The sequence below is a fragment of the Tarenaya hassleriana genome, unplaced genomic scaffold, assembly GCF_000463585.1.
Source record: "Tarenaya hassleriana unplaced genomic scaffold, ASM46358v1 Cleome12, whole genome shotgun sequence".
Lineage (NCBI taxonomy): Eukaryota > Viridiplantae > Streptophyta > Magnoliopsida > Brassicales > Cleomaceae > Tarenaya > Tarenaya hassleriana.
In genome coordinates, this window is record NW_010962392.1 from 586883 (window position 1) to 612452 (window position 25570).

The 25570-nt window shown below is 39.0% G+C and overlaps 7 protein-coding genes across 12 annotated transcripts in view; 4 read left to right on the forward strand and 3 right to left on the reverse strand.

Annotated features, from left to right (window-relative positions):
* Positions 1-3087, forward strand: part of LOC104806238 (probable lysine-specific demethylase JMJ14) — a 6024-nt gene extending 2937 nt beyond the window's left edge. For 3 of the 4 annotated variants that reach the window (XM_010531034.1, XM_010531035.2, XM_010531036.1), the window contains 6 exons: positions 132-293; positions 389-757; positions 961-1642; positions 1740-1843; positions 1969-2166; positions 2636-3087. In XM_010531034.1, the coding sequence (XP_010529336.1) occupies positions 132-293; positions 389-757; positions 961-1642; positions 1740-1843; positions 1969-2166; positions 2636-2926 (1806 nt within the window). In that variant the 3' untranslated portion in view covers positions 2927-3087. The remainder of the gene's footprint in view (positions 1-131; positions 294-388; positions 758-960; positions 1643-1739; positions 1844-1968; positions 2167-2635) is intronic. The other variant, XM_010531037.1, reaches the window with a different exon arrangement.
* A 77-nt stretch (positions 3088-3164) lies between these two features.
* LOC104806242 lies at positions 3165-4015 on the forward strand. Its single transcript, XM_010531044.2, has one exon. It carries the CDS (start codon positions 3445-3447, stop codon positions 3868-3870), a length of 426 nt encoding a protein of 141 aa, XP_010529346.1. The 5' UTR covers positions 3165-3444; the 3' UTR covers positions 3871-4015.
* Positions 3911-8417, reverse strand: LOC104806241 (subtilisin-like protease SBT2.2). Its single transcript, XM_010531043.2, has 10 exons — positions 7769-8417; positions 7262-7424; positions 6776-7176; positions 6585-6680; positions 6218-6290; positions 5818-6100; positions 5354-5685; positions 4945-5215; positions 4572-4853; positions 3911-4474 (listed from the first exon to the last, which is right to left on the reverse strand). The coding sequence occupies exons 1-10, from the start codon at positions 8017-8019 to the stop codon at positions 4056-4058; spliced, it is 2571 nt and encodes an 856-aa protein (XP_010529345.1). The 5' UTR covers positions 8020-8417; the 3' UTR covers positions 3911-4055.
* A 2023-nt stretch (positions 8418-10440) lies between these two features.
* Positions 10441-12630, forward strand: LOC104806244 (probable ribose-5-phosphate isomerase 4, chloroplastic). Its single transcript, XM_010531049.2, has 9 exons — positions 10441-10744; positions 10902-11029; positions 11139-11208; positions 11329-11427; positions 11503-11598; positions 11694-11750; positions 11842-11959; positions 12069-12135; positions 12313-12630. Exons 1-9 carry the CDS (start codon positions 10601-10603, stop codon positions 12386-12388), a joined length of 855 nt encoding a protein of 284 aa, XP_010529351.1. The 5' UTR covers positions 10441-10600; the 3' UTR covers positions 12389-12630.
* Positions 12463-14401, reverse strand: LOC104806243 (small nuclear ribonucleoprotein-associated protein B). 3 transcript variants are annotated; one of them, XM_010531045.2, is made up of 2 exons: positions 13478-14401; positions 12463-12675 (listed from the first exon to the last, which is right to left on the reverse strand). In XM_010531045.2, the coding sequence occupies exon 1, from the start codon at positions 14267-14269 to the stop codon at positions 13481-13483; it is 789 nt and encodes a 262-aa protein (XP_010529347.1). In that variant the 5' UTR covers positions 14270-14401; the 3' UTR covers positions 12463-12675; positions 13478-13480. The 3 variants fall into 3 exon arrangements, with proteins under 3 accessions (XP_010529347.1, XP_010529348.1, XP_010529350.1); XM_010531046.2 differs by having other exon boundaries at positions 12463-12719; XM_010531048.2 differs by lacking the exon at positions 12463-12675 and adding an exon at positions 12742-12882.
* Positions 14402-15340: 939 nt separating this feature from the next.
* Positions 15341-19176, reverse strand: LOC104806245 (probable UDP-arabinose 4-epimerase 3). The gene is made up of 11 exons (XM_010531050.2): positions 18890-19176; positions 17979-18178; positions 17626-17750; positions 17259-17372; positions 17064-17171; positions 16867-16958; positions 16585-16726; positions 16411-16505; positions 16118-16247; positions 15859-16003; positions 15341-15737 (listed from the first exon to the last, which is right to left on the reverse strand). The coding sequence occupies exons 2-11, from the start codon at positions 18037-18039 to the stop codon at positions 15511-15513; spliced, it is 1239 nt and encodes a 412-aa protein (XP_010529352.1). The 5' UTR covers positions 18040-18178; positions 18890-19176; the 3' UTR covers positions 15341-15510.
* Positions 19177-23294: 4118 nt separating this feature from the next.
* On the forward strand, positions 23295-25211 carry LOC104806246 (berberine bridge enzyme-like 4). Its single transcript, XM_019201697.1, has 3 exons — positions 23295-23825; positions 24087-24715; positions 24853-25211. Exons 1-3 carry the CDS (start codon positions 23323-23325, stop codon positions 25173-25175), a joined length of 1455 nt encoding a protein of 484 aa, XP_019057242.1. The 5' UTR covers positions 23295-23322; the 3' UTR covers positions 25176-25211.
* Positions 25212-25570: the final 359 nt, after the last annotated feature.

The window sequence follows — 25570 nt, forward strand, 5'->3', positions numbered from 1 at the left end:
TACAGCAGGAAATCCATTTTTGATAGACATGCTTACCTTACCGAAGGAAGGTAAGGAAACAAAGAATGTCAGGGCAGAATTGATGCATACATCCTGAGTTTGGGAATGATGCTTTCCTTTGGTTGAAACAGCATGTTGAAGATCATCATCTTTATTCCTTGAACTATCTGCACATGGGTGACCCGAAAATATGGTACGGAATCCCTGGAGACCTTGCTTTGTCTTTTGAGAATGCAATGAAAAAGCATCTTCCAGATTTGTTTGAAGAACAACCGGACTTGATGCATGAACTTGTGAGACTAATTTCTGGAATCTCCTTTTTCAGTACATGCCTCAAAATTTTTGCAGAGAGAAGCATCTAATAATTACGATACTTTCTTTTTGTCAGGTCACTCAGTTATCTCCTTCAATCTTAAAGGATGAAGGAGTACTTGTCTACCGAACTGTCCAGAACAGTGGAGAATTCATTCTTACCTTTCCAAGGGCATACCACTCGGGATTTAATTGTGGTTTTAACTTTGCAGAAGCAGTAAATGTCGCGCCCGTTGATTGGCTAGCGCATGGACAGCAGGCTGTCGAGCTCTACAGTAAGCAACGTCGGAAGAATTCATTGTCGCATGACAAGCTGCTTCTTGGAGCAGCTAAGGAAGCTGTTCAATCCTTATGGGAGCTTTCGGTTTCGAGGAAGAAAACTCCTAAGATACTGAGGTGGAAGAGGGTTTGTCGTGAGGATGGATTGCTAACGAAAGCAGTCAAGGTGAAGAATAGTTGAATAATTAAGAATCTGAGCTAAGGTCTATGACTATAAATGAATATGTATTTATGTAGGAAGGAACTGATGTGTCTCTTGATGCATTTCTTTGCGCATGAGAAGCTATGCATGCAAATATATACACACTAAAACGAGTCAAACATATATTTAAGGCACAGTTCCCGGAACTAACATATTCAAGATTGCAGAAGCGGGTGCAGATGGAGGACGAAAGGCTAAACCGTCTTCAAAATAGCTTTAGGTTGCTAAATATGGAGGATGATTTTGACTCAAAGAGAGAAAGGGAGTGCTTTTTGTGCTTCTATGACTTGCATCTGTCTGCTTCAAGCTGCAAGTGTTCCCCTGACCGATATGCGTGCCTTACTCATGCAAAAGACTTGTGCTCATGTGAAAGCAGTGAGAGATTTGTCCTCCTCCGTCATAATTTGGATGAGTTACATTCAATGGTTAAAGCATTGGAAGGCGATCTTGACGCTGCGAAAGTATGGGCACATAAATGTTGTGACAAAAGTTCTTCCCATTTAGGTATCGAAGGCTTAGAAAGTGATGCTGGCACAAACAAGCTGGTGGAGTTGAAACATGATGGTGACGAAAACAATGACAAGAAAGCTGTTGATGATGAAAATCTCGACAGCATCTGTAAGTTGGATGAGGAGAAGATAATGGTTGAATCTCAAAAACAACATATGCATCGAAATGTGGAACATAGTGGATTGCCGAATATAGATGGTGGTGGGTTACTGGTAAATGCTTCTAAAAGGGACCAGAACAGAGCAACTGAAAGTTTAGGTCACTCTGTCGAACTTTTGCAAGCTGGATCTCTTGTTGTTAAGAAGCTTTGGTGCACTAAGCAAGCAATATATCCAAAAGGTAATACTGTATTGACATATTTTACGTGTTTGTGTGAGATTTTTCCTTGGATTCTTAATTGCCCTCTTAAGAGTTTGCTTCTGATTAACGGCTGCAGGATTCAAAAGCCGTGTAAAGTTCTTGAGTGTTCTTGATCCAACAAAAGTAACCTACTATATCTCAGAGATTCTGGACGCAGGGCTTCTTGGTCCATTGTTCAGGGTAGGGTGATTGTTTTGTGGTTTCAAGAATTTGGAGTTCAATATGTTCGATCTCTGTGTTACAGCCAATTAGAACGATGATTGCAACATCATCGGATCTTTCTGATTCTTTTTAGTGTATTTCAGGTTTCAGTTGAAGAATTCCCAAGCGAGAACTTCTCAAACGTATCAGCTGAGAAATGCTGGGAAATGGTGATACAGAGGCTCAGGCTCGAAATCCTCAAAAGGTGCAATCAACCACCTGAGCCGTCATCCTCTTTGCTGCCATTGCAGACTGTCAATGGGTTTGAAATGTTTGGATTTCTCTCCCCTCAAATAATCCAGGTAATATGCTTGCTTTTACTCGGCGGTTAATCTGGTTAATCATGTTTTTGAGAATTCTCCTCCGAGGAAAAGACGGTAAAAAAGGTTCATGCTTTCCTGGTTGCCCGAAGATAAAGTTCCCACCTTTTCTGTCGCCTATTTTCTTTTAGCTTCTCGTCTACCTTGCAAGTCAGCATGGCTAAGGATCATGTCTTGTACATGTTCTTGGATCAAAACACGCCAATGGTTTTCCTTTTTTTTTTTCATTTTCTTGTGTTTGATCTTTGCCCATGCCCAATCCTCTGAAACTAAATTGTCCGATGATAAAGCTCCCGTTTTTTGTCGCCTATTTTTTTTACTTTCTCGTCTTGCTTGCAAGTCACCATGACTAAGAATTGTGTCTTGTACATGCCCTTGGATCAAAACAAAACAAGCAAATGATTTTCTTTTTTCTGTCATTTTCTCTCGTTTGATCTTTGCCAATGCCCAGGCAGTCGAGACTCTTGATCCAAATCATCAGCTTGAGGAGTACTGGAACTACAAGTCGGAAAAAATTTCCGGGTTCGACTCGACTAAGGTAGGGGAAAAGAACACGGGAGAAGAGGCGGCACCAGATCCTTCGTTGGATCGAGACACAAGGCTTTTGAGAGGGCTGCTGACGAAGGCGACACCCGAGGAGCTTATACTGATGCACGGACTTCTCTGTGGACAATCAAGTGGCACTGAGCTGAGGGAAGAGCTTTCTTCGCTGGTGGATCAGATGGAGAAGAAGGGTTCTTGATGAACACACAAAAAAGGAAAGAAACAGCCACTCACTCAGGTTTTAGTTTTGTTCCTTCAGAGATTCTGGCATATGTTGTTTAGAATAAAACAAGGGTACTCAGTTTGTAGAATCTTGTTGTTGTTGGCATTTATATGAGCAAACGGCATAATTAGAAATAATAATGGCAAGAAAACTGAGCAAGTGTTGATATGTAATGCAAGATTATATTTAAGAAAAAATGTAACATTTAAGTATTGAGCGAAACAATGGATTATCATCTCCGAGAGTAATCTACTTCCCACCAATGAGGAAGAGACTCTCTCACGTTCATGACATGAAGTTTTGAGTTTGGAGTGGTTTAGGTCGGAAGTAGACATACAACGTTAATTCTGATACACTAACTGTTCAATTCCTAACACATTTTATCATCATCCATTACACTATAAATCAAACCCACGAACACAAATCCATCATCATCACAATCAAGACTCCACAAAATCCTCTGAGATCAAAATTCTGAAGAAATACCAGTCACCATGACAATGCCGAGGGCTTATCTCCATCTTCTCGTTCTGACAACCTTTGTTCTCATTCTCCTCGGTGCTAGCCCGTCCATCTGCTCCCGGGCGAAACTATCGTCAGAATCAGCTTCAGCAGATAAGCTCAAGGAAGAATTTCCAGCTCCAGCATGGCTTGTTTCCCGAGGCGAGAAAGATCATACCTCCGTCAGTGATTCCTCCTCTTTAAAGGGATTCAAGGTGGATCCTGCAAACACAATGGTGGCTGGCTTTTTCAAGTCTAGGTTCCCATTCCCTGGTTGGCCTTTCCCTAAGTACCCTCCCGTTCCATTCATGAAACCGACCTTCCCTTCTGTTCCTACCACTCCAGGAGCTGAGCAGTCCGAGAAGTTGCCTTCTCCCCCAAGCCCGGGCAAGGATAACGGCAGTGCAGGGAATCCATGAAACCAGATCGTGTAGAACCTTTGTGTTTTAAAGTCTGATCAAGCTTCTCTAGTTTGCATTGTATCAAATAAATGTACCTTACACAATGAGTGTCCTTTGGCATTTACATGAGAAATGAATGAAAAAATTAGTTAAGACATCTTTATCAAATGGAGGAAAAGGAGTCAACCGGTTACCCGAGCTAATCAACTTGAGGTGACTTTCAAGTTAACAGATACCGGAATATTTATAACATGGCCCATGTTTCCAAAGAGTCCAATCCTCCCAAAACTGGCATTAGAGCTGTTCTTCGATGCGTCAAGTGTCACATTAAGTAGCTGAGTTCCTCCGCTGGCTATAGAGAAGCGAGTAGGAGATACCTTCATTGAAACACCATAAGGAGGGCTCCAACCGACACTATAGGTCTCGTTTACAGCAACGTTTGCCATTAGTCTGAGAATGGTTTTGGTGCCATTAAGTTTTGAGATTGTGATGGATGGCAAGTTCAGGTCTGAACCAGTGATGGTTGAGTTACTACTAGACCAACAGTTCTGCCCAGTGTAATTGAACACCACTGGTGCGGATCCATTGATCCCACAAAGAAACGACATATAATCTTCAAAACCTGCAGAAGAAGGGCAACTCATGGGTTCAAACTCAGTTAAACCGAAATATGGAAGTGAAAATAAAGAAGAAGCTAGTGTTAAGAAAATTCAACTTACTAGTATCAAAAATCAGACCCGGATCCAGAGCTGCAGTTGCATTAACGAAACCGTTTCCCATATCAAATGGAGTTGCGGGAGATTGGTTTTGGTCGGGATTGGAGTAAGCACGCTGAGCCATTATCGGCCCTCCTTTATTGTCTAAGAGAATAGCACTTGTTGAAAGTGCAGAAGCAATGGCTGAAGGACTGAAATTAGGGAACTTTTGCTTGATTAGTGCAGCCACCCCTGCAACATGAGGAGCAGCCATGCTCGTCCCTGACATTATAGCGAATTTCTCACCTAAAACAAAAAAGAACAATGCTTGAAACTTGTAGGAAAAGAACAAAGAACACTTCTTGTCTGAATTCATTATCAGATCAGATCCATGTACCTTCAAACTCGACCGAATCAGTGCCAGCGGAACTCCAAGCAGCCCATATGGAATTTCCGGGGGCTACCAAATTGGGTTTCAATATGTCAGCATCGTTAAGAGAACTGTCTTCTGGATCGGGTCCTCTTGCTGAGTAATACATAACCTTGGGAGCTCTGTCACTGAAATTAGCTTGTAGACCACCTTCAATGCTTCCCACTGCACCAAATTTGACAATTTCCTTGGTGGTTCCATCTCTTTCTAGAGAAGAGTTGTAGTACTCAAGTAAAACCTGTGAAGCATTTCATAACATCAGAAATCCAATCAGAGTCAACATGAACTGTAGTATCAACCAGCGTTCATTTCTTCGGATGTCTTGAACCCATCGATAAAATTTGTCAATGCAAGAAGAAAAAGATTATGTTCACACCTTGGAATCTTCCGGGGATGGAATTATGATGCCCGACATATCCATGGGAGTCGGGTTAAGCTGAAAACCGAAGACATATGGGTCCATGTAGAACACAACACCAGTGGCCGAGAGGTTTTTTGCAACATCTAAAGCTTGTTTAATGGTGGAAAGCCCGAGAACGAAGCGGATAGAGTAGCTACATATCAAGAGATTCCCATTTACAAGATCTTGATTGAAACTGTCCTGATCTTGGCATTCCCCAACATAAATGTCTTTATCAACAGAGGTTCTGTTGTTCAACGCATGTAGAGCAGATACCATCCTGTACATCTTCCCTTTGTCGGTAGGAGCTGGAAGAAATAAGACAGAGATCAAGCTAGACATCGGATACGTATAACCATTTTAGTTGGTAACAAATAACAGATGGTGAAACATAGCTCATGATCTGATTTGAATGAGATATATAGTTAGGAAAGACTTACGTGCAAGTCCTACACCTGGAATAGTTACATTGTTGCCAAGGACGATAGAGTTAGAGTAAACTCTATCATGAGAAGCAGCACCGACTGTGAAAATCCATGGGCTGAAGGAAGACATGCTCTTAGGAGATGGACCCGTGTTTCCAGCCGCTTGGACAACGAAAATTCCAGCCTTTACTGCTGATAGAATTGCCATATCTATTGGATTAAAGAATGTGGCAACACCAGGAGGACGCCGATTAGGGGTAATGGATAGGCTTATTATGTCGACTCCATCTTGAGCTGCCTGAAATCATATGCCACTCAAATCATCAGATAACTCTCACACTTCGGACTGGATTAGAACATTAAAACAATCATTCGAAAACAAAAGCCAAATGCACTATGGTCATGTTGCTTCTACCTGGTCTATAGCAGCAACAACATCTGCAGCAAAGCCTCCGAAGCTCTTATACAATGCCTTGTAAACAGAAACGCTGGTAAAGATTGAAATTTCTTAGCGGGTATGAAGCAAAACAGTGGAAAGAAACTTTGAGCAAAGCTATATATCAATGTGCTCTATATATCCTCCTAAGTTAGTGTGGGAGAATATTTAGTGGGTGTACTATCTGGCTTTAAAGAAACTACAGTTTTTGTGGACACTTAGCTCCATTTAATGTGTGTTATTGACCAGAATCATTCAGACAGTCAGAAGTAGTTGAACTATAAGATAGAAATCCAATGCTTTTGGCAAAAAAACTTTCACAACTGATCAAGTTTTAGTTACTCACTGTGCACGAGGAGCAATCCCACTAGCATTTCCAAAGTCATGCCCAGCAACTATCACTGGGATCCCGTGGTTACCTGCTGCAACAGAAGCTGTGTGCCTGTATATATATATATGATAACACAATCTTTAGCCACAATCTGAGTATATCATAGCATTGTATATAGTTTCAGCATAACCAGAAGCTTCACATACGTGCCATGGCCATCTCCATCAAAAGGCGAAGCATAATCCTCAGAAGAGTTGAATATTCCTCTAGTTATAGCTGACTCTGCGAAATGGCGGGCTCCAACAAGCTTCCTGTTGCAAGAACCTGCTGGAAAATCTGGTGTGACCTCACAAACGCCTGAGAAATGCTTAGGGATCGGATATGGAGGCTGAGAAATGCCGGTATCATTGAAGCTCGGGTGAGTTGGATCAACGCCAGTGTCTATAAACCCTATAACAATTCCTTCTCCAGCTGTTTCATATCCACCTTCTTGAACCCATGCACCTTGTGGCAGACCCATGAACTGTGGAGTATAAGTTGTTGCTGTCCTGACAGAAAAATCCAATACTATGTTTGCTACTTCCCTTCTCCTTGAAAGCCTCTCAGCCTAAGAGATGAATTAAGAGGAAAGATGTCAAAAACAGTGCTTCTTTCCAAGTTTTTTCACATAAGACGGCCAAATTTGCAAAAACCTGTTGAGGGTTAACAAGAACAGCAAATCCATTGATCAAATAATGGTAGCTATAGAGCTTTAGATACTTCTCCCCCTTCAATGCCCTTTTCAGTAAAGAGTCATGGGCTTGAGCAATAGACGGCCTCCTCGACCTCCCATGGCCGGTCCTCCTCGAAATGTTCCTATACTCAAAAAGAACCGAAGTATGGTCAAAAGATTGGGTGATTCCATGCAACTTTTTGGAGTTTAACAAGCAAACAATTTACATGTGAACCCCACAGAAAGAAGCAAGAGGGAACCCCACCATTGTGGCAAGTGGTTTCTTCAGCAGTGATAGTAAGCAAATAAGACGAGATCAAGTCAAATAACAATTCAGCTTACAGAATTGTAAAGAGAACCAAAAATCTGAACGAAATAGACGCAAAATCCAGTTCCCAGACTAGTTGAGAACATATTGTTGAAGTTCCTGGATTCATACTAACACTATTGAAATCGAAAATTCGAACAACGAAGCAAAATTCTGTACCTTGGTAGTGGTTTTGGCTTAGTAAAGGTTGAGGTACCGCCATGGTTGGTTTTGGACCGATGGTGACTATTTCCAACCCGTTTGAGCTCTTCTTCTTCAAAGAGATGAACAGTAGGAGGTTGTCTCAGAGTGACAAGGTACACAGCAGTAGTGTTCATGTCGGAATCATCATCTTGTCCCAAGGTGTTCGACAAAAACCCAAAACAGAACACAGCGAAAATCCCAAAACCCACCAATGAAATCTTCCCCATTGTCCCCAGAAAGAAGAAAAGGAAGGATGATTGTTCAGTGGTTTTACGCAGGAAAGGATGCCTATTATACTCAAAGTCTGCAACTTTTCATGAAACCGACCTAACCCACCAATCGCTGCTTCACCAACGAAGAAGCCACAAAGAAACCGGCAATGCGAAATGGTGGGAGAATAAAGAAAAGACAGAAAAGATACGAAGAGAAGAAAAGCTGCAGAGAACCCATTAAGCATTCATGGCGAACAAGTGGAATTGCCAGTAAAAGCAGTCGCCTTTTCGTGTCGGAGAAGGTGAAAGAGCGAGTGCTTATTAATACAATTCAATAACACACACACACACACATATATATATACACATACATACATTGCATGTGTGGTAGAGCAGAAGCCGAAACTCACGAGCGATCTGCAACTTTTCTCGGATTCTGTGAATTTGAACGTTTTAATTATAAAGTCCAAAAGTAAAGAGAAAATTGTACAATAATGTGATTGGAAAACAGAGAAATGGAATTTTGGCTTGTGTGATCATGCGAATTTTAGCTGTTGGAGGCTGTCGGGACTCTTTTTTTTTTTTTCAATTCACAAAAAAAAAAAATGACCGGAACGGTCGGTATTGTAAAATGTAAATATGAATGATTTCTTAGTTAGAGACCATAATCCATTCATCCAATATATTATCCACTCGCAATTTCATTCGTACGGTCTTGCATTTATATAGTTTCTGTATTTAGTATATTTCAAATTATTACCTTTTTTATTTTCAATCAATCATTGATGTATTTATTCTAAATTGTACCGGAAAACTATGATTTTCCGATAATAGAAGTCTGATGTATATTATTTTAATTGACTAAAAAAACACCCCACATTATACTCTTTTGGAACATTATAATACCGAATCAAATAATATGTTAGTGTAAAAAAAATGAATTCAATATAAATCCTTTTTTGGTATAATTTTTAAAACCAAACCAATATAATAAAAAAATAAGTAGAAAATTAAATTAAAATAATTTATACAATTTTATTTATGAAAAATCGATTTGAATTCAAATACAATCCAATTGAAAATATGTATAAAATAATTTTATATAATTTTAGAAAAATAAAAACAAAATATCCAACTCAAAATATAACAAGCCAAAAGGCTAGCTTGCCCAATGATCTACAATGTTCCACAATTTAGATACTCCTCAATGCAATTGTTTATACCACTCAACACCCTATAATGTCGCAATAGTTTATCTACAAATGTTTCATAATTTCTTATTTCCTTTTTTATATTTTAGAGACGTTTAGTGGATTTTAATGATGATGATGGCTATGAGAGAAAATTTCGGATTATTAAAGTTTATAAGGCGAATAATGAAATGAAGGGGTTAATGGGTCGCACCATCATTTGTTGGCCCATCCTTGTCTCTCAACGTTACAATTTTTTATTTTTACTTTTATACATTTCCGCCGAAAAAAAAAGAAATTTTGTGAATGTATGAAATATTTTCAATATAATTTCTTTGCGCTTTGATGATATATCATAATTACGAGTGTAATATAGCTAATAAAAGTTTTAGGCATATATATTAAAAATGAAATAAATAGGAAATTTTAAATAAATTCCAATTATTTTATATCTTTGGAGAATACAGACGTATATTTCATTTGACTATTTATATCAAATGTTTGTTTTCCATTTTTACATGGAACTTGAATGAAAAACAGCAAAAAAAAAAACACATTATAAAAAGGGAGATTTTATTTATTTTTAATTAGCTAAAGCATATTATTATTGTATTTATAAAATGTTACAAAGAGAAAAGTGAGTGAGTGGTGTTGAGGTGTGGGATTTGGGCGGCCACGTTTTGGTGCCCACATGTTTAAAGAACCCAAAAGAATGAAAGATGAAATTTTTTTGTATAGGATTCTCCTTCCCCGGCCTCTTTTCCTTTCCCTTTATTTATTGCCCATGATTATGTATGTATGTATGTATGTATGTATGTATGTATGTATGGGTTCCAAAAATAATAATAATTTTCCATTAACATAGCAAATGTAGAGTATTAGTAATCTAGATTTACTACATTTCATCTTGCACATTTCAAATAAAAAAAATAAGATACTCATTTTCTCATTATTCTAAATAATATTATAATGGGTACCCTGAAATGAAATCATATGTATATATATATATATATATAAGTGACTACAAGATATAAATTTATATCATGAAAACAATTGTATAAATTTATTGTGCTATTTTTTTCGGCTAAATATATAGATCATTGCTTTACAATGAACCCTTCCTTTGGCAAATTGAAATAACACAAAATTCTTGTATGTTCAATGGTTACATAATAAATTTGTCTGATTCTCATTTCATCCTTCTATCTGATAATTCATTTGACCTCCATACCAAAAACATTAAACATTCAAATAGAATCATCCACTTTGTGTCTGGTCCTGATTTGTCATGCCATGTCGGGTCTAATCTCTCTCTTAGTTAGAGACCACACACATGATAGACACGTGAAAAATGGGATAAGAACTATGAGCGTGTGTGACTCGAGGGGGAATGATCGTGTGTGGACATGGTGGTGGTGGTTGCAGCATCATCGGCCCCATTCTCACTCCCCTCCTTGGCTTTCACGAGCCGCCGCTGCTCCACGACCAATGGCCTTTCCACGAACTTCTCTCCGGAAACCTCCCGTCTTCTCCGAGCAGCTCGACACACAGTACGATTTGTCACTTCTCTCTATTACCTGTTGCCGCAATTCTCTGTCTCGGGGCAAAAATAAAAATTGTGTTCAATTCTTTCTTCTGGGTTTCCAAAAAAACACGAAAAGATTGGAACTTTCTTTCTGGGTATCGAAAGGAAATGTGTTTCTTCAGGTGGATAATTACATAAAGAGTGGGATGGTCGTTGGGTTGGGATCCGGACAAGCCTCGGACATAGCTATACGGTATCTGGGTCAGCAGCTTCGCTCAGGTTCTATAGGCGATGTAACAGGCGTGCCCATGTGAGCTTATGCTCTTACAGTTACATTCATCTCGATCTTCTGCAATCATCAATCTCTCTGTACAGTGTTCATTGTTTGTCTGATTTCCTGTCTCGGAACAATGTGTAAGGTCTGCATCCAGTGCGAGTGAAGCAGCAAAAGCAGGAATTCCCTTGGAACAATTCCGAGATGATTTCCAAGTGATTTCCCTTGCTTTTGCTCTGTCTCTGTAACTTGTTCTTTGTGTCTGTGTTTCAGTCCTCGTACAGCTACGCAGTTAAAATCTCGCGGAGTGACTGTTCAAATCTTCAAACCTGTAGATTGATTTTGCATTTGATGACGCTGATGTTATAGAAGAGAACACACTTGTCGCAGTCATTGGACGTCGAAGACAAGATGATACAATTCTGCAACAGAAGGTGATGCATTTGCCATCTCCTCCCTCTTTACACTGTACAAAGAGGTGAAGTCTTTCTACACTTTGTTGCTTGCAGGCGATTCTAAGAGCAGCCCATGAGGTGGCCTTCATGATCAAAGAAGAACAGTACATGTCTGGTCTAGAAGGTTCTGTCCCTGTCTTAGTTCAATCTGTAAGCATGAATGAACTCTTTGAGATATATATATATATGCCCTGAAAGGAAGAACACAAAAATAACACTTGGAAATTGGAATTTCATGTTGCAAGCTCAACTGGATGGCCACAGCTGAAGAGATAGAGGACCTGTACTTAGGTGATGCAGAGGTAAATAATAATGTGGTCTTAACATGCATCCACCCGAAAAATTGGCTCAAGACTCTCCTTCATGTTGATGCCTTTGGCACCTCATTTGAAGGTGTGGAGAAGACCTTCCATAGGAGATGCAGGCCCTCTTGGAGGGGACTTTCCAGTTGTCACTAGAGAAGGTCATAACATTCTTGATGTTATATTCACAACTCCTATACCAAGCCTCAGTAAGCTTTTCCCCAATTCCATTTCCTTCTCCCCTTCTTGTTCTGAACCTCTTCTTCTCCATAGCTTTCCACTCTCCTGTACACTAATGATCAATGTGAATTCCAACAGTTCAGGTGGCTGAAAGCCTTGATAAGATCAATGGGGTAGTAGATCATGGACTTGTCATCAAAACCAGGTTATTAGCCTCGTCTCCTCTCTTTCATCATTTAGCAGGCATAGCAAATCACGTGTCGGTGTTCAGAAATCAGAACTCGGTTTGCAGCCAGAGACTAAGTTATTAACAATCCCATACCGAGATCATGGGGACGAGCTAACAAAACCCGTCTCAAAGTTCTGTGCTTTGGTGGTGCAGGTGCAAGGTGGTGATTGCAGCCGAAACCGGAGTGCGCACTGTCTCTTTGCAAAGCAGTGCAGTGGATGGCGGGTGAAAGACTCACCCACCATATTCATCAGCAATTTAAGGTTGCATAAATGTTACTGAAAGTGATAACTGGACACACGGTTCAATCTCCAGAAGTTCAGAAGACTACAATCTTATCATAATAGATCTGAGTACCGAGTACAGATTTGAAGACATGTAAAAATTAACAAGGTTTACTATCGGATCTTCCACAACATTTTTGTAGTAATGCACTCAAATATCAGTACCTAATTCTCCGGGGTTTGTGGATCTGGTGGCTCCAATAACCACAAGTCAAAACAAAGCATTGTTACGCTGCAGTAACCACACCAAACCAGTTTGTTACTTTGAAAATCAGACTGCATAAAAGAATTATCAAAGTTGATTTGCTTTATACGAGAGAAATTGGATCACCATTCATCTACAAGACTGACAAACTAGTAGTTCCAGATAATAAGCTGAAGTAATCATTCATCTGTCTACATGTTTCTCAGTCCACCAGGTATGACCTCAGAAGATGATCTAGTAAACCAAATTTAGGAAATCACGCTTAAGAGAACTTCAAGAGTATATAAAAACACATGTGGAGCAAAAGATCATCTGATGCCAGACAAATTTTCCAGACTTGGTTCTTGAGGGATAGCAAACAAGCTGTCCATGTCTATTCGAGCTAATTTGAACACCATTCTATCCACGTCGCTCTAAATGGATCTGGGAAAACTAAACAAAGCATGCCATCTAGCAACCAAGATAATCACAGGTTCATGCTTCTAACTGGGGAATCAGACAGATCAGTATGCATACACGAAATTGCTATCCAGATTTAAAGGTTCCGGGAAAGAGGAGATTCTACATCAGTTATCCATAGAAATGAATTACGCAGGATCAAATAAGCTGACAATCAACCCTTCAAGAAATCACTTTGAAGATAAAATACTCATCAACAAGCTGCGAACTTTCCAAGCTATGATATCAAATCAGTAGACTTAGGGATTGCAGCTATGTTACGAAGGCAGTAGCCGCACATTAGAGTCTGATGAGTTTACTCGAACAAACTATGCTTCCACAAACCCATGAAACAGCTCAAACAGTAAACAAAAACACAGGCGTTGCTAACCTATCACTGCTGCTGATTATGGGGATTCGGCGGAGGCATGCCAGGACGCGGTGGAGCAAATACGGGAACACCACCAGGCGGCGGAGGCATTCCGGGACGGGGCGGGGGCGGACCCGGAGGTCCTCTCATCATCGGACCCGGGGGAGGAATCATGGGTCTTTGCCCATATTGAGGCGGTGGCACGGGGAACTGCTGCGGAGGCGGCCTCATACCGTATGGCGGAGGAGGACCTTGCGGCGGAGGACCTCGCGCCATAGGTGGAGGGCCTTGACCAGCAAAAGCTGGAGGAGGAGGAGGCATCTGTCCCGGAGGCCGAATCACCGGCGGAGCTGAAAACTGCGGCGGACGGGAAATCTGGGGCTGCATCATCCCCGGAGCTGGTCCACCAATTCCACGAACAGGACCAGCAAGTCCAGGCTGAGCCTGAACAAGCGGAGCGGTGGGTACTCCACGACCGGCAGCACGGCCGATTCCGGGACCAGCAGCCGCCGCCGCCAAACCTGACTTCGCACGAGACTCTTCGGGCGGAGGCGGCCCCTCTACAGTCATTGAGATAACCTCTTCACCTCTGAGCAACACCAGACCGAGTGTTCGGCGTTCCTCTCTCTCCTCGTTGATCTTCTTGCCTTTCCCAGGAGGAAGCTTCCGGAACTCCTCGCAATCGCCGATTACAAGGTTCATGTGGCGGTCAAACGCCATGAACTTTCCGACCAGTTGCCGACCGTCCTGGATCGTCACCCGCATCCGGTAGTTGATGAACTGAAGCATCTTGGAGCTCTTCGACATCGACATTTTCCACCGAATGTGAGTAACGAGAAGCGGAAACAGAAAGTTACCGGCGATCTCACTTCGCCGGAGAAATCGAGCGATTAGGGTTTCAAAAATTCGAGAGGCAAGAAGTCCGTGGGAGCTAAAGGAGGGAAACTTCTAGGGTTTATTCATCGAAAGGGCCCTCTACTTACATTATGGGCTTTGTTTTCCTATGGGCCGAAACTTATGGGATTCGAAAGGAAGAAAGATAAATAAACTGTAAATTAATTTATTGGACAACTATGTTTTAAACTTTACATTTTTATCAAAATAAAAGCAAATTCTAAATTTTAAGAATTTATACTGAAATCTAATCCTTTTGATGAAATATAAAATCTTATGCTTTGAAAATATTACTTTAAACCTTAACTTTTAGTCGAACTATTTTGTTTCAAATATTAGTTTAATCTCATACAATAAGGTTTAATATGGGGTCTTCCTAAATGTAATTGTATCTATTTTATTTGTACCCATTGAATCTTGCATGAAATTATTGATTAAATATAAAATATCGATTTAGGCTTTCAATGGAGATGGCTTTTATTTTGGGTTTTTAGTTTTAGTTTTTGGATTTTGGTTTTTAGTTTTTGTTTTTTGGATTTTGGATTCTATATTATTTAAAAATTAAAAAAAAAAGTAGCTTTTGATTTTTCATTGATTTTTTTATTGATTTTTCCATTAAAATGACTTTCCAAGATTTTAGAAAAAGTAATTTTGTAAAAAACTGGTAATTTTTTTGTCTTTTAGATTTTAAAAACTCCCAAAACTATGACCATTCAAGGCCTTAGTTTGACATTAAATAAAAAAAGATTATCAACTAGACTGTATTTGTACCTGCAATTTTCAACATTAATTTCCGTACATTAATTAATTATATTTTAATACAATTCGGACGTATCGACGACTTATATTTCTTTTGGAGATAGTTTTGGCAGTTCTTAGGAAATTATACACCTTACATAATTTTCCAAAAAGATTGGAACTCAGAGATACGAGGAAACAACAGACAGAGAAACACACACACACACACACACAAAAAAAAAAAAAGAGAGAGAGGCTAAAGCCTGCAATCAAGGCTAAGCATATAATTATTTCAACTGTAAAGTGTACCAATACATATATAAGCAATGTATATATATATCCCCTCTATATCAACTAAAATCCACCAATGTTGTGCAGAAAAAAGAAATTAAACAACCAAAATCAGAATATGGAATCTTGGTTCAGTACGAACTGTATCCATGAGGATGAGTCTTTTGCCACTTCCAAGCAACCGCGAGACTGTCCTGAAGATTAGTGAATCTCGCTGTCCAGTTTAGATCTCTCAGAATCTTCGATGGATCACTGTAGACTTCTGCGTAATCTCCGGGTCTTCTCGGCAAGAACTCCACTTTGATCTCGGCTCCTGTCGCCTTCTTGCATGCCTCCACGAACTCCTTCACTGATCTTCCTGTTTCCGGACACGAATCAATATGATATGAGAAACCCTGAATCTGTTCTGCCCAAATGTAATAGAAAGTTTGTTTGTTTGTTTGTTTTTTTCAAAGTTTTCTGGATCGAAGGGATTAGACCTTGTCCGGTGCCGACATTGTAGATGGCAACTTTGCTGGGCCGTGCTTTCTCGAGAGCTTTCACGTGAGCGTCCACGAGATCTGTCACGTCTATGTAGTCCCGAATGCAGGTTCCGTCTGCTGTCTTGTAGTCTGTTCCTTTGACCTGTCGAGCCACCGATATAACAAACCAGATTTCAGCATTTTCGGTACAAAAACCTCGAGGATACGAAAATGGGAAAGGGGGGTCAAAGGTGAGGAATTTGAGAGAAGAGTGTACCTGAAGGCCAGGAATCACGCCACGAGCTGCGTCAAAGCATGCACCAGAGATCCGTCCATGCTCTCGGAGCTCAGGCCTTGGAGCTTCCCCTAATCTACCTTCTGGGTCTGAACCGATCACGTTAAAGTATCTGAGAAAAAGTTGTGATAAGATTATGAATACAAACAGATCAATCCCAGACCCAGCTATAGCGAAAACAAGATTGGTTCTTGGTGGTTTATCTAATCTAATGTACAAGGCCTGATTTATCCATGTTCGAGAAGCTTGAGCAGCATGGCAGAGATCGCACTGACCTTAGGATCATAACTGCCATGTCTGAGTTCTTGGAGAAATCCAGGATTATATCTTCAGACATCTTCTTAGCTTTCCCGTAAGGATTAATCGGGACCTGTCAGTGCAATTTTCTCTCATTAGAGAATAAATGCATTCGAAAGACAACGAACAGAGAGTTTCTGCAACTCCTGTACCTGTGGAGTGTCTTCAGTAATTGGCATCTTGTCAGGCTCCCCATATGTGGCACATGTGCTAGAATATATCAACTTCTTCACCTTATGCCGGGCCATAGCTTCAAGCACGACCAATGTGTTCGATGTAATATTGTGGTAATATCTGCAGAACATCAGAAACGGAGATCGGTTTTACGTAAATGCAGACGAAACCGACCCAAGAACTCCGAGTTCTGGTCATCAAATTGCAGAGATATGGTAATGACGATGATGACGAAACAGAACGAAGTCGGAGACTGTTACTTTAGAGGATCAAGAGTGCTTTCCCCAACATATGCAACAGCAGCAAAATGAATCACGGCATCAAACGCGTTTTCTGAAAAGATCTTGTCAACCTGAAAATGACAAAGTTTAGGACAAAACATCATCTGGCGAACTCGCGATTTTCAGACAGGTAGATACGAAAGCTGCCTAGAATGTTTTCAGCCATGGAAGCATACAGCTTTAGCATCTCCTAAGTCTGCGTAAATAAACTGAAGCCTCCCAGTTTCAGGAAACAATCCCTGTAAAACCTTGACAGCACCAATATTCCCTCGAGAAAGATTGTCCTGTCGAAGCAAGAACAGTGTTCAATCTCATCAACAAAAAGATTACTAAAAAGAATGCAAAATTACAGTTCAACAAAGAAAATTTACCACTATAGTTACTCTATATGAATCCTTCAGAAGCCTCAAAGCGGCATGTGATCCAATGTATCCAGCCCCACCAGTAACTAAAACATGAGTCACCCCCGGCTCATGGTGAGAGAACTGAAAGGTCAACATATCACAAAAAAAATCCTGAGTTAGATTTTCTAAGTTGCTTCCATCCATAGCCGAGAAAGTTGCAGAACAAGCTTAAATGAAAATCATGGCTCCTCTTCAAGATTCACAAACAAAAAAAGAGCCATATAAGAACCTTAGTATCTATCCAATCATCAATGGATTATTCAAATATCATCGATACACACAAAGAAAACGGTAAAAAACCATCGTAGAATTAACATGGGGATGATGGAGATACCGCTTTTGGGGTACTAAAACTGGGAGCTCGCTTGAGCATGATGATGCATAAAGCTGTAAGGGAAGCAACCAATATAATCTTTCCCACCAAATTGTTCTTCCTCTTCGGCTCCATGTAATCCATTCCTGCAAATACCATGGCATGTGTAGCAATAGGTAAATCACATCATATATATCATGTAAAAAAGCTCGAATTTTTCTCGTAATCATAGATAACATTTTAGCAACAGGTTATTGAGATTGAGAATATTCATCGATCTTTGGTGAAAAAGACCGGTAACAGATGCAGGATCCTTGAGCCATTTCTATGTGCAATGAAATCATTTTCAAGATTTGGTTGGAACATCATCTCACCTCCGAGAGACAAGGGTCTTGTGTTTCTTCCTGGACTTCTGGTTCTAGACAGATTAAGCATTGGACAACTCAGACTTCAGATTCTTTGATGTGTTGAGTTTCTTGCCCTTGGAATTGAGTGTTTAGACAAAATCCAAGAATGTTTCTTCTGTCACAAGGATCAGTAGTCAGCAACCATGGAGTTCATGCTCTTCAGATTGCTGCAGAGGATAAAAAAAAAAAGAGGAAATGACAAGAAAGTCAGAAACTAAAAAATAGACATAGATACAATACAAGTCAAAGCTTCAAGATCGTGCATATATGTAGACATGGAAAAAAGACGTAATATTTGTTGGAAGGTGGGACCTGGACGAGAAACCATGGAAGGAGAAAATCAAGAAAAAGACAAGCAGAAAGTTGATATTCGTGAAAATGACAAGATGGAAAACAAATATAAACTATAGAATTGATATATTTGTCATAATTGAAAAGATCGAATTCATTGTCAGATAGCATGGAAAAAACACGATCAGAGAATCACCAAAAAAAAGGGGGGACGATGAAAAGTCGTCGAATTTGATCCAAACTTCGTCGAAATTTCGTCGTGAAATTCACATCCATCCCCCCAGTTTTCCCCCAGAAAAAGAAATCCGCAATCCGTTTCTCTCCCGTTATATGAAATCGACGTCGAAATTATAATCGCCCACCCGTTTTGACTCAGAATCGCAACAAAACCATGAAATAATTGTGCAACTTGATCGGATTACGACAGTTCAGGAGAAATGGAGAAGACGACGATCCGTATCAGACAGTATATTTTTCCAAAGTAGAATACCTAACAGGGATATCTCTGTTCCATCAATCAATCGACGAGACAATGCAAAAAATCGTACTGAATCAAAGGAGGACAAGAACAGAGAGCATGAAATTACCTGAGAATTGTGCCAACGCTCGAGGAAACGGAGGAAGGCCCGATCGGAGAAAGGAAGAGTGTCATTTAAAACATTCTGATTTTTTTTTTTTTTTTTGCGAAACCGCAACGTTACATTAGTGAGAGGCCACGACGAGAGAAAACGTAAGAGCGAGAAAGAAATTTTCAGATTTTCCTTTCTGAGAGAGAGAGAGAGAAAATCGGGAGACGAAGACGACGGAGAAGAAGAAGGAGATGATGATGAAAGAAACGTGCAATGCAAAACGAAGGACGGAGACGACCTGGTCGCGATTATATATACACACACACATATGCAGTATATATACAAAATGTGTGTGTGTATATATCAGTGTATGTATATGTCGAGATTTTTTTCCCCTTTTTTTCTGGGTTTGCTTCTTTCTGTGTTTTGTCAAATGAAATGGAAAGACAGATGGTGATAGGCGAATGAATCCGGTAAATTAAGACATCTCATATCATATGTACGTATGTTATTTAATAATTTAATTTAATTTCTTTATCTAAATAGGACTTTATTATAATAATAATAAAATCTCATACAAAAGGGGCAACCATAATTACCAATCTCATTACATACATACTCTCTATTCCATGTGAAAATAGAATAATTAACATAAACAATTTATCAGTTTTATAATGATGAACCTCTAAAGATTTCATCTTTTGAAATGATAGCTTATACAATATTGCATGGTTGTTAAATATAATTCTAACATTTGTACGCGTTATATTTAAATATAAACATACCATTATATTTTTACGATTTAATTTCATTTTATACTATATTATTTTTATTGGTAAATAATTATATTTTAAAAAATCCATTTTTTATTTTTATTTTTAATTCGAAATCGAGTTTTTCGATTGTAAAAAAATATATATAACTTTTTAGCTACTAGATTAACAAAATTAACAACATAGCTATTTAGGGTTCGACTGGTTGTACCGCACCGGTTGCGGTTACGGGTGGCAGCGTTTTCAGAACGTTTGATAGCGATTATAAATGATTAGTACTGACTGGTTGAGAAGTTGTTGTTGGTAGCGATTGTGAGTGGGTGCAGTTAGAAGTGAATGATTCATTACGGTTGCGGTTGCGTTTTGATATAAATTGTCAAAAAAAAATATTATTTAAAAATAATTTTTTATAATAGTTTTAATTAAATTTTTCGTATCATTTGATAAAAATTATTTACTAAATTTATAATAATTAAATAATAAATTTAAAATATAAATATTATCAATTTAATTTATTTTTAAATAAAAAATAATTTTATTATAAAAATTATTGCAAGTTGGAAACCGCGATTAGAAAACACAAGTTTGGTTGCGGTTGCGGTTCAACCAATCAGTTTTTCAATCGCTCGCAACCGCCGAAAATCGCAACCGCTCCGATTGCGGGTGGCGGCGGTGCAAGCAGTCGCCCCCTTATTTGTTTGGATTTCAGTAAATGACTATACAATTTTACTAAATATATATGATCGTGCTAATCGATAGCACCACATTCATTCTACTTATGGTTTATAATTTCATAAAACAAATTCCGGTGTTGGTGTTATTATTTCATTAATTTTCATTTTCTTTGCTTATGGTTGATAATTTTCCATTTTGATTCAATGATCGGAATATTTCGGGGGAAAAAAATGATTGAATTAGAAAGAAGAATTGAATAAAGAAGATGTGACAATTAATTAGCAAGGTCGCCTAAAATCAAAGTCAAACAAAATTAGTATAAGGCCATACGTCGAATGAAGAACATGACATGGGGAGTTTTGTTTCCATCTTGGAAATTCGGCCAAACGAGAGAGAACGAGTGGTCATTTCTTTTAATTATTATAATGAAATTGTAATTATTTTATATTACCAATCATTGTGTGTTAGAATAAAAATAAAAATAAAAAGGAACGTAGTTATAATAATAATAATAATAATAATTAAAAAAAAGTTCAATGGAACAAGTGCTACCTAATGTAGCGATTGCCTAACTGTCTAACGTGACTACAGCCATCGTGGGCGATTATGAAATTGACTTTAGTCATGTATCCATGCATTTATATTTAATTATGATAAATTTTAGTCTCACAAGCAAGTCCTACTTCATACTTTATATGATCGATTAACAACTTATATATATATATATATATATATTTATTTATTTCTTTTTGTTGGTTAAAAATCAATATTACGAAAATATTTCGGAGGTTATGTACAGTCGAACCGAAAATTTTGAATACCACAATGTATAGTATCGAAGGATATATAAGTTTGATACTGAAATTTGTATAAAATATATAAATAATAATACTAAATCTAATGTACGGATCGTTGTGGGGAAGAATAATCGTAGATATATTATAGAAAAAATAATTTACGACAACGACAAGTTATCAACTAAAAGACCACATAATGCACAAATGGTATTAAAATTTTGTCTCTATTATATGAAGCGTAGACTATACACTCTATACGCTTAAACAATTACATTAGAATTAGACAAAGTGTGTATATATATATATATGTATATGTATTGTCGTTAAGAGGGATTAATATATTAACTTGGGGGCAAAACAAAGTTTTAGTTGCTAATTTAATTAGATTTTTTAATTGCAATTTGAAAATATCTCTTTCCTTTATATCTGAAGCTAACAATAAGTTATGCAGGTTTTATATCTTTGATATTTTATTTGTAGTGATATGATATCTACATACACTTTTAATTAAAATTACCGAAATACCCCTGCAATTAACAAAAATCGATCATGCTGCTGGGTTCAAATATCTTCTGATAATTGAATTCAACGCCGGGTATCCGAACATGACAAAAACGAAAATGAGATAATATAAGACGAATTCGAAGGCGGATATCTCCGAAAATCAAGGTATACGGTCCCCTTTACAAGAGACTTGATTCATGCATCCATGGCATAGTTCTCATAATTTATAACCATTAATTTTTATATGGAAGCGATCTTTACAAGATGATGGAATATTAAAAAAAAAAATCTCTGTCACTTTTCCTTGGAACGAAAAAAGATCAAGGCGTTTTAAACCTAAGTGCCATGAAAATACGAAGTGATTTTTTTTTCAGGGCCGATGAAGCCTAAGTGCCATGAAAAATACTGTAGAAGTCTTTGAAAACGCTACAGATTCTATTTGCAGAAAAAAGAGGCCTCTCCTCTCGAGGATGGCGGTGGAGTAGGCCGCCATTGTTGCCAATTCGAGCTCTCTGCAGGACTGTATCAATGGCTTGAGATTTGGAGTGGCAGAATCTGGTGGTGATCTGCATTTTCCATCGCATTTGCGTGTGTGACAAGCAAAGTCGAGAGCTTTCCCGTGCGGTATCGGACCGGGAACTGAAGGGGGACGATCTTTGTCACGGCCGCAAGAGAGGGGCCACCGGCTTCTTCATGGTTGCACTGTCTGTGCTTTTTTTGTTATGGTGGTTTTTACAGGTCGCTCTTTGCTGTTGAACCCCTGTCTAAAGTAATGTATCACGTCTTACCCCTTCCCTTGGATTCATTTCATTTTTTAGGGAAAATTCCAAAAAACCCACTAAACTTTCAAATTTTGACAAAAAAAAACACTCAACTTTTTATTTTATCAAATAAGTATTAAACTTTTTAAATTTGACAAAATAAACACTTAACTCTTCTACGATTGTCAAAATAAACAAAATGAATGACGTGACACAATGAGAGATGCAAACACGTCAGATTATTTTACTTAGTTTTTTTTTTTTACAATAAATAAAAAAAATTTCATATATTTTTTTGAATCATTTAAAAAATTCAATGTTTTTTATATTCGTTTAAAAAGTTTAATATTTATTTGATAAAAAAATAAATTCTAGTGTTTTTTTTGTCAAAATTGTAAAATTCAGTTGTTTTTTTTATTTTTATTTTTTTATTATTGTTATATTATATATATATATAACGTCGAGTGGGGTGCATGATTATTTAATTATTGGTGCTCAACACATGCCGGCTTATTATAAAAATCAAAAACCTACTTGATAATTAGTGGTTGGAATATTAGAGTTGTGACAATCTTATTTAATGGTTGAATTAGCAATAATATTGTAATTTCTCTCATGATGATCGAGAAATCGAATGACATAATATAAATATCATTAAGAAATATAAAAGGAAGTAGGATTAGGTTAAATATGGACTTTTATAAATAAGGATCTTATCAATTCCCATTATTGAATGTTGTAACCGAATTAGATAATAAAATCGAGTTTAAAAAAAATAATGCAATGACTTGACCCACAAGTTATGTCAATCTTATATAATTTATGTCTTTCACACACACACATATATATATATATATATATGTATGCAAATGCGCAGAGCACACATACCATTAAAATCAGAAGCCATCCATCCAATAGGGCAATTCAATTTCTCAAAAGAAATGGAATGTCCAAATCCTGTCCCCATATTTTCATTTATTTCGTTTTTAGCCCTATATTTTTCATCGGTTACTCTGACACTCTCACAAGCCTCTCTGCAAGAAAACTTCATCGGCTGGATCAATGGCAACTCCGACGTGTCTTGTCCGATCATGAAGACGACGTTCTTCACGCCCAAAATAAACGTGTCGGAGTTTGAGGAAGTGCTGGAATCGACGGCTCAGAATCTCCGGTACTTGACGAAGTCAATGCCTAAACCGGAGTTCATATTCGAACCCATGTACGAAACCCATGTCCGAGCTTCTGTAATGTGTTCCAAGAAGCTCGGAATCCATCTCCGTTTCAGAAGCGGTGGACATGATTACGAGGGCTTGTCGTATGTTTCTCAGATTGAGGCACCCTTTGTCTTGATTGACCTGTCGAAGCTCAGACAGATCTACGTCGATATCCAAGATAATACCGTTTGGGTTCAAACTGGTGCAACTGTTGGCGAGCTTTATTACAGGTTAAGACAACAGCAAAGATCCAAATTTCTTCTTCTTCTTCTTCAACATCAAAGATGGTGCATCATGGGCCATTTCAGATCTTGGAGATGATGCCTGTAATAACATCATGGGCCATTTCAGATCTTGGAGAAGTTTCTTTTATGCCTCTCCAAGAAACACATCCTCTCTTCCTCCACTTCTTCTTCTTCTTCTTCTTCTTCTATAGTTGAATTTATTACGGCCTTGTCTTAACGAACCGTTTCACCGTTTTGGATTGTCAGGATCGCGGAGAAGAGCAAGAAGCACGGGTTCCCTGCAGGGTTGTGCTCCAGCCTAGGCATAGGAGGTCACATAACCGGCGGAGCATACGGTTCAATGATGAGGAAGTACGGCCTCGGAGCGGATAACGTTCTCGATGCCAGGATCGTCGACGCAAACGGTAACATCCTCAACAGAGAATCCATGGGCGAAGATCTGTTCTGGGCCATCAGAGGCGGAGGCGGGGCAAGTTTCGGCATCATTCTCGCCTGGAAGATCAGACTCGTCCCCGTTCCAGAGACCGTCACCGTTTTCACGGTAACCAAAACGTTAGAACAAGACGCTAAAAGGGTTCTTGCCAGGTGGCAGCAAGTGGCAGATAAGCTCGTCGAGGAGCTGTTCATCCGAGTCATCTTCAACGTCGCTGGAACGGGAAACAAGACGGTGACAACCTCGTACAATGCTCTGTTCCTCGGGAACTCGAGCACTTTGTCAGATGTAATGGAGCGGAGTTTTCCGGAGTTGGGTCTAACGAGGCAAGATTGCATCGAAATGAGCTGGATCGAATCGATCGTATACATTGCCGGGTTCCCGAGCAAGACTCCTCCCGAGGTTTTGCTTCAAGGGAAGAGTCCTTTCCCGAAGGTTTACTTCAAAGCCAAGTCAGATTTCGTGAAAGAACCGATCCCGGAATCAGGGCTCGAAGGCATGTTCAAGAGGTTGCTCGAGGAAGATTCACCGATGATGATATGGAACCCCTACGGGGGAATGATGGAGAAAATACCCGAATCCGAGATCCCTTTCCCGCACAGGAAAGGAGTCATCTTCAAGATTCAGTATGGGACAAGCTGGCGAGACAGCGACAAGAAACCGAGCAGACACATGGACTGGATCAGGAGGCTGTACAGTTACATGACCCCGTACGTCTCGACGCTACCACGCGAAGCGTACGTGAACTATCGGGACCTGGATCTCGGCATGATGAACAAGAAGGACGAGAAGGCGAGCTTCGTACGGGCTCAGGTCTGGGGGGCAAAGTACTTCAAAGACAATTTCAACAGATTGGTCAGAATCAAGACAACGGTCGATCCAGACAACTTCTTCAGGCATGAACAGAGCATTCCTCCTTTCCCAGTTCGAAGCTAAACAAGGTTGACCAAGTATACACAACACTCTGTTCGATACAGAAGGTTTGTTGAAACACGAGGAGGAAGAAGACATATCTTTTGTTTTTAATTTGAAAAAGCTTCTAAAACCATAAGAATTCAGCTTCATTCCACACAGTTTTATTATGATATGTAAATAAATATATGCACCTATACGGAAACATATATTTACATATCATAATAAATTACCGAACCGAGTAAATTTACGATTTTGTCCTTCCTCCCGCACCCTGATTTCGTCCATAATCCAATCTCGCAAATCCCTAACTCAAAAAATTGGTTGGTTTTATTTCCCAATTTTCAATTCAATGGAAACACTAAAATTAAAGAACCGAACATAA

Coding starts and splice junctions, on each gene's coding strand:
- LOC104806243 (XM_010531045.2), bottom strand. CDS start 14,269: ATGTCGATGTCGAAGAGCTCCAAGATGCTTCAGTTCATCAACTACCGG.
- LOC104806241 (XM_010531043.2), bottom strand. CDS start 8,019: ATGGGGAAGATTTCATTGGTGGGTTTTGGGATTTTCGCTGTGTTCTGT. Junction 6,101..6,217: donor TTGTTGCTGCTATAGACCAG/GTAGAAGCAACA, acceptor ATATGATTTCAG/GCAGCTCAAGATGGAGTCGA. Junction 5,686..5,817: donor TCCAGGTGTAGGACTTGCAC/GTAAGTCTTTCC, acceptor TATTTCTTCCAG/CTCCTACCGACAAAGGGAAG.
- LOC104806244 (XM_010531049.2), top strand. CDS start 10,601: ATGGTGGTGGTGGTTGCAGCATCATCGGCCCCATTCTCACTCCCCTCC. Junction 11,030..11,138: donor GATGTAACAGGCGTGCCCAT/GTGAGCTTATGC, acceptor ACAATGTGTAAG/GTCTGCATCCAGTGCGAGTG. Junction 12,136..12,312: donor GGACTTGTCATCAAAACCAG/GTTATTAGCCTC, acceptor TTGGTGGTGCAG/GTGCAAGGTGGTGATTGCAG.
- LOC104806246 (XM_019201697.1), top strand. CDS start 23,323: ATGGAATGTCCAAATCCTGTCCCCATATTTTCATTTATTTCGTTTTTA. Junction 23,826..24,086: donor GTTGGCGAGCTTTATTACAG/GTTAAGACAACA, acceptor TTGGATTGTCAG/GATCGCGGAGAAGAGCAAGA. Junction 24,716..24,852: donor TCCTTTCCCGAAGGTTTACT/TCAAAGCCAAGT, acceptor AAAATACCCGAA/TCCGAGATCCCTTTCCCGCA.
- LOC104806245 (XM_010531050.2), bottom strand. CDS start 18,039: ATGCTTAATCTGTCTAGAACCAGAAGTCCAGGAAGAAACACAAGACCC. Junction 17,751..17,978: donor AAGACCCTTGTCTCTCGGAG/GTGAGATGATGT, acceptor TGGTATTTGCAG/GAATGGATTACATGGAGCCG. Junction 17,172..17,258: donor CATATAGAGTAACTATAGTG/GTAAATTTTCTT, acceptor TTGCTTCGACAG/GACAATCTTTCTCGAGGGAA.
- LOC104806242 (XM_010531044.2), top strand. CDS start 3,445: ATGACAATGCCGAGGGCTTATCTCCATCTTCTCGTTCTGACAACCTTT.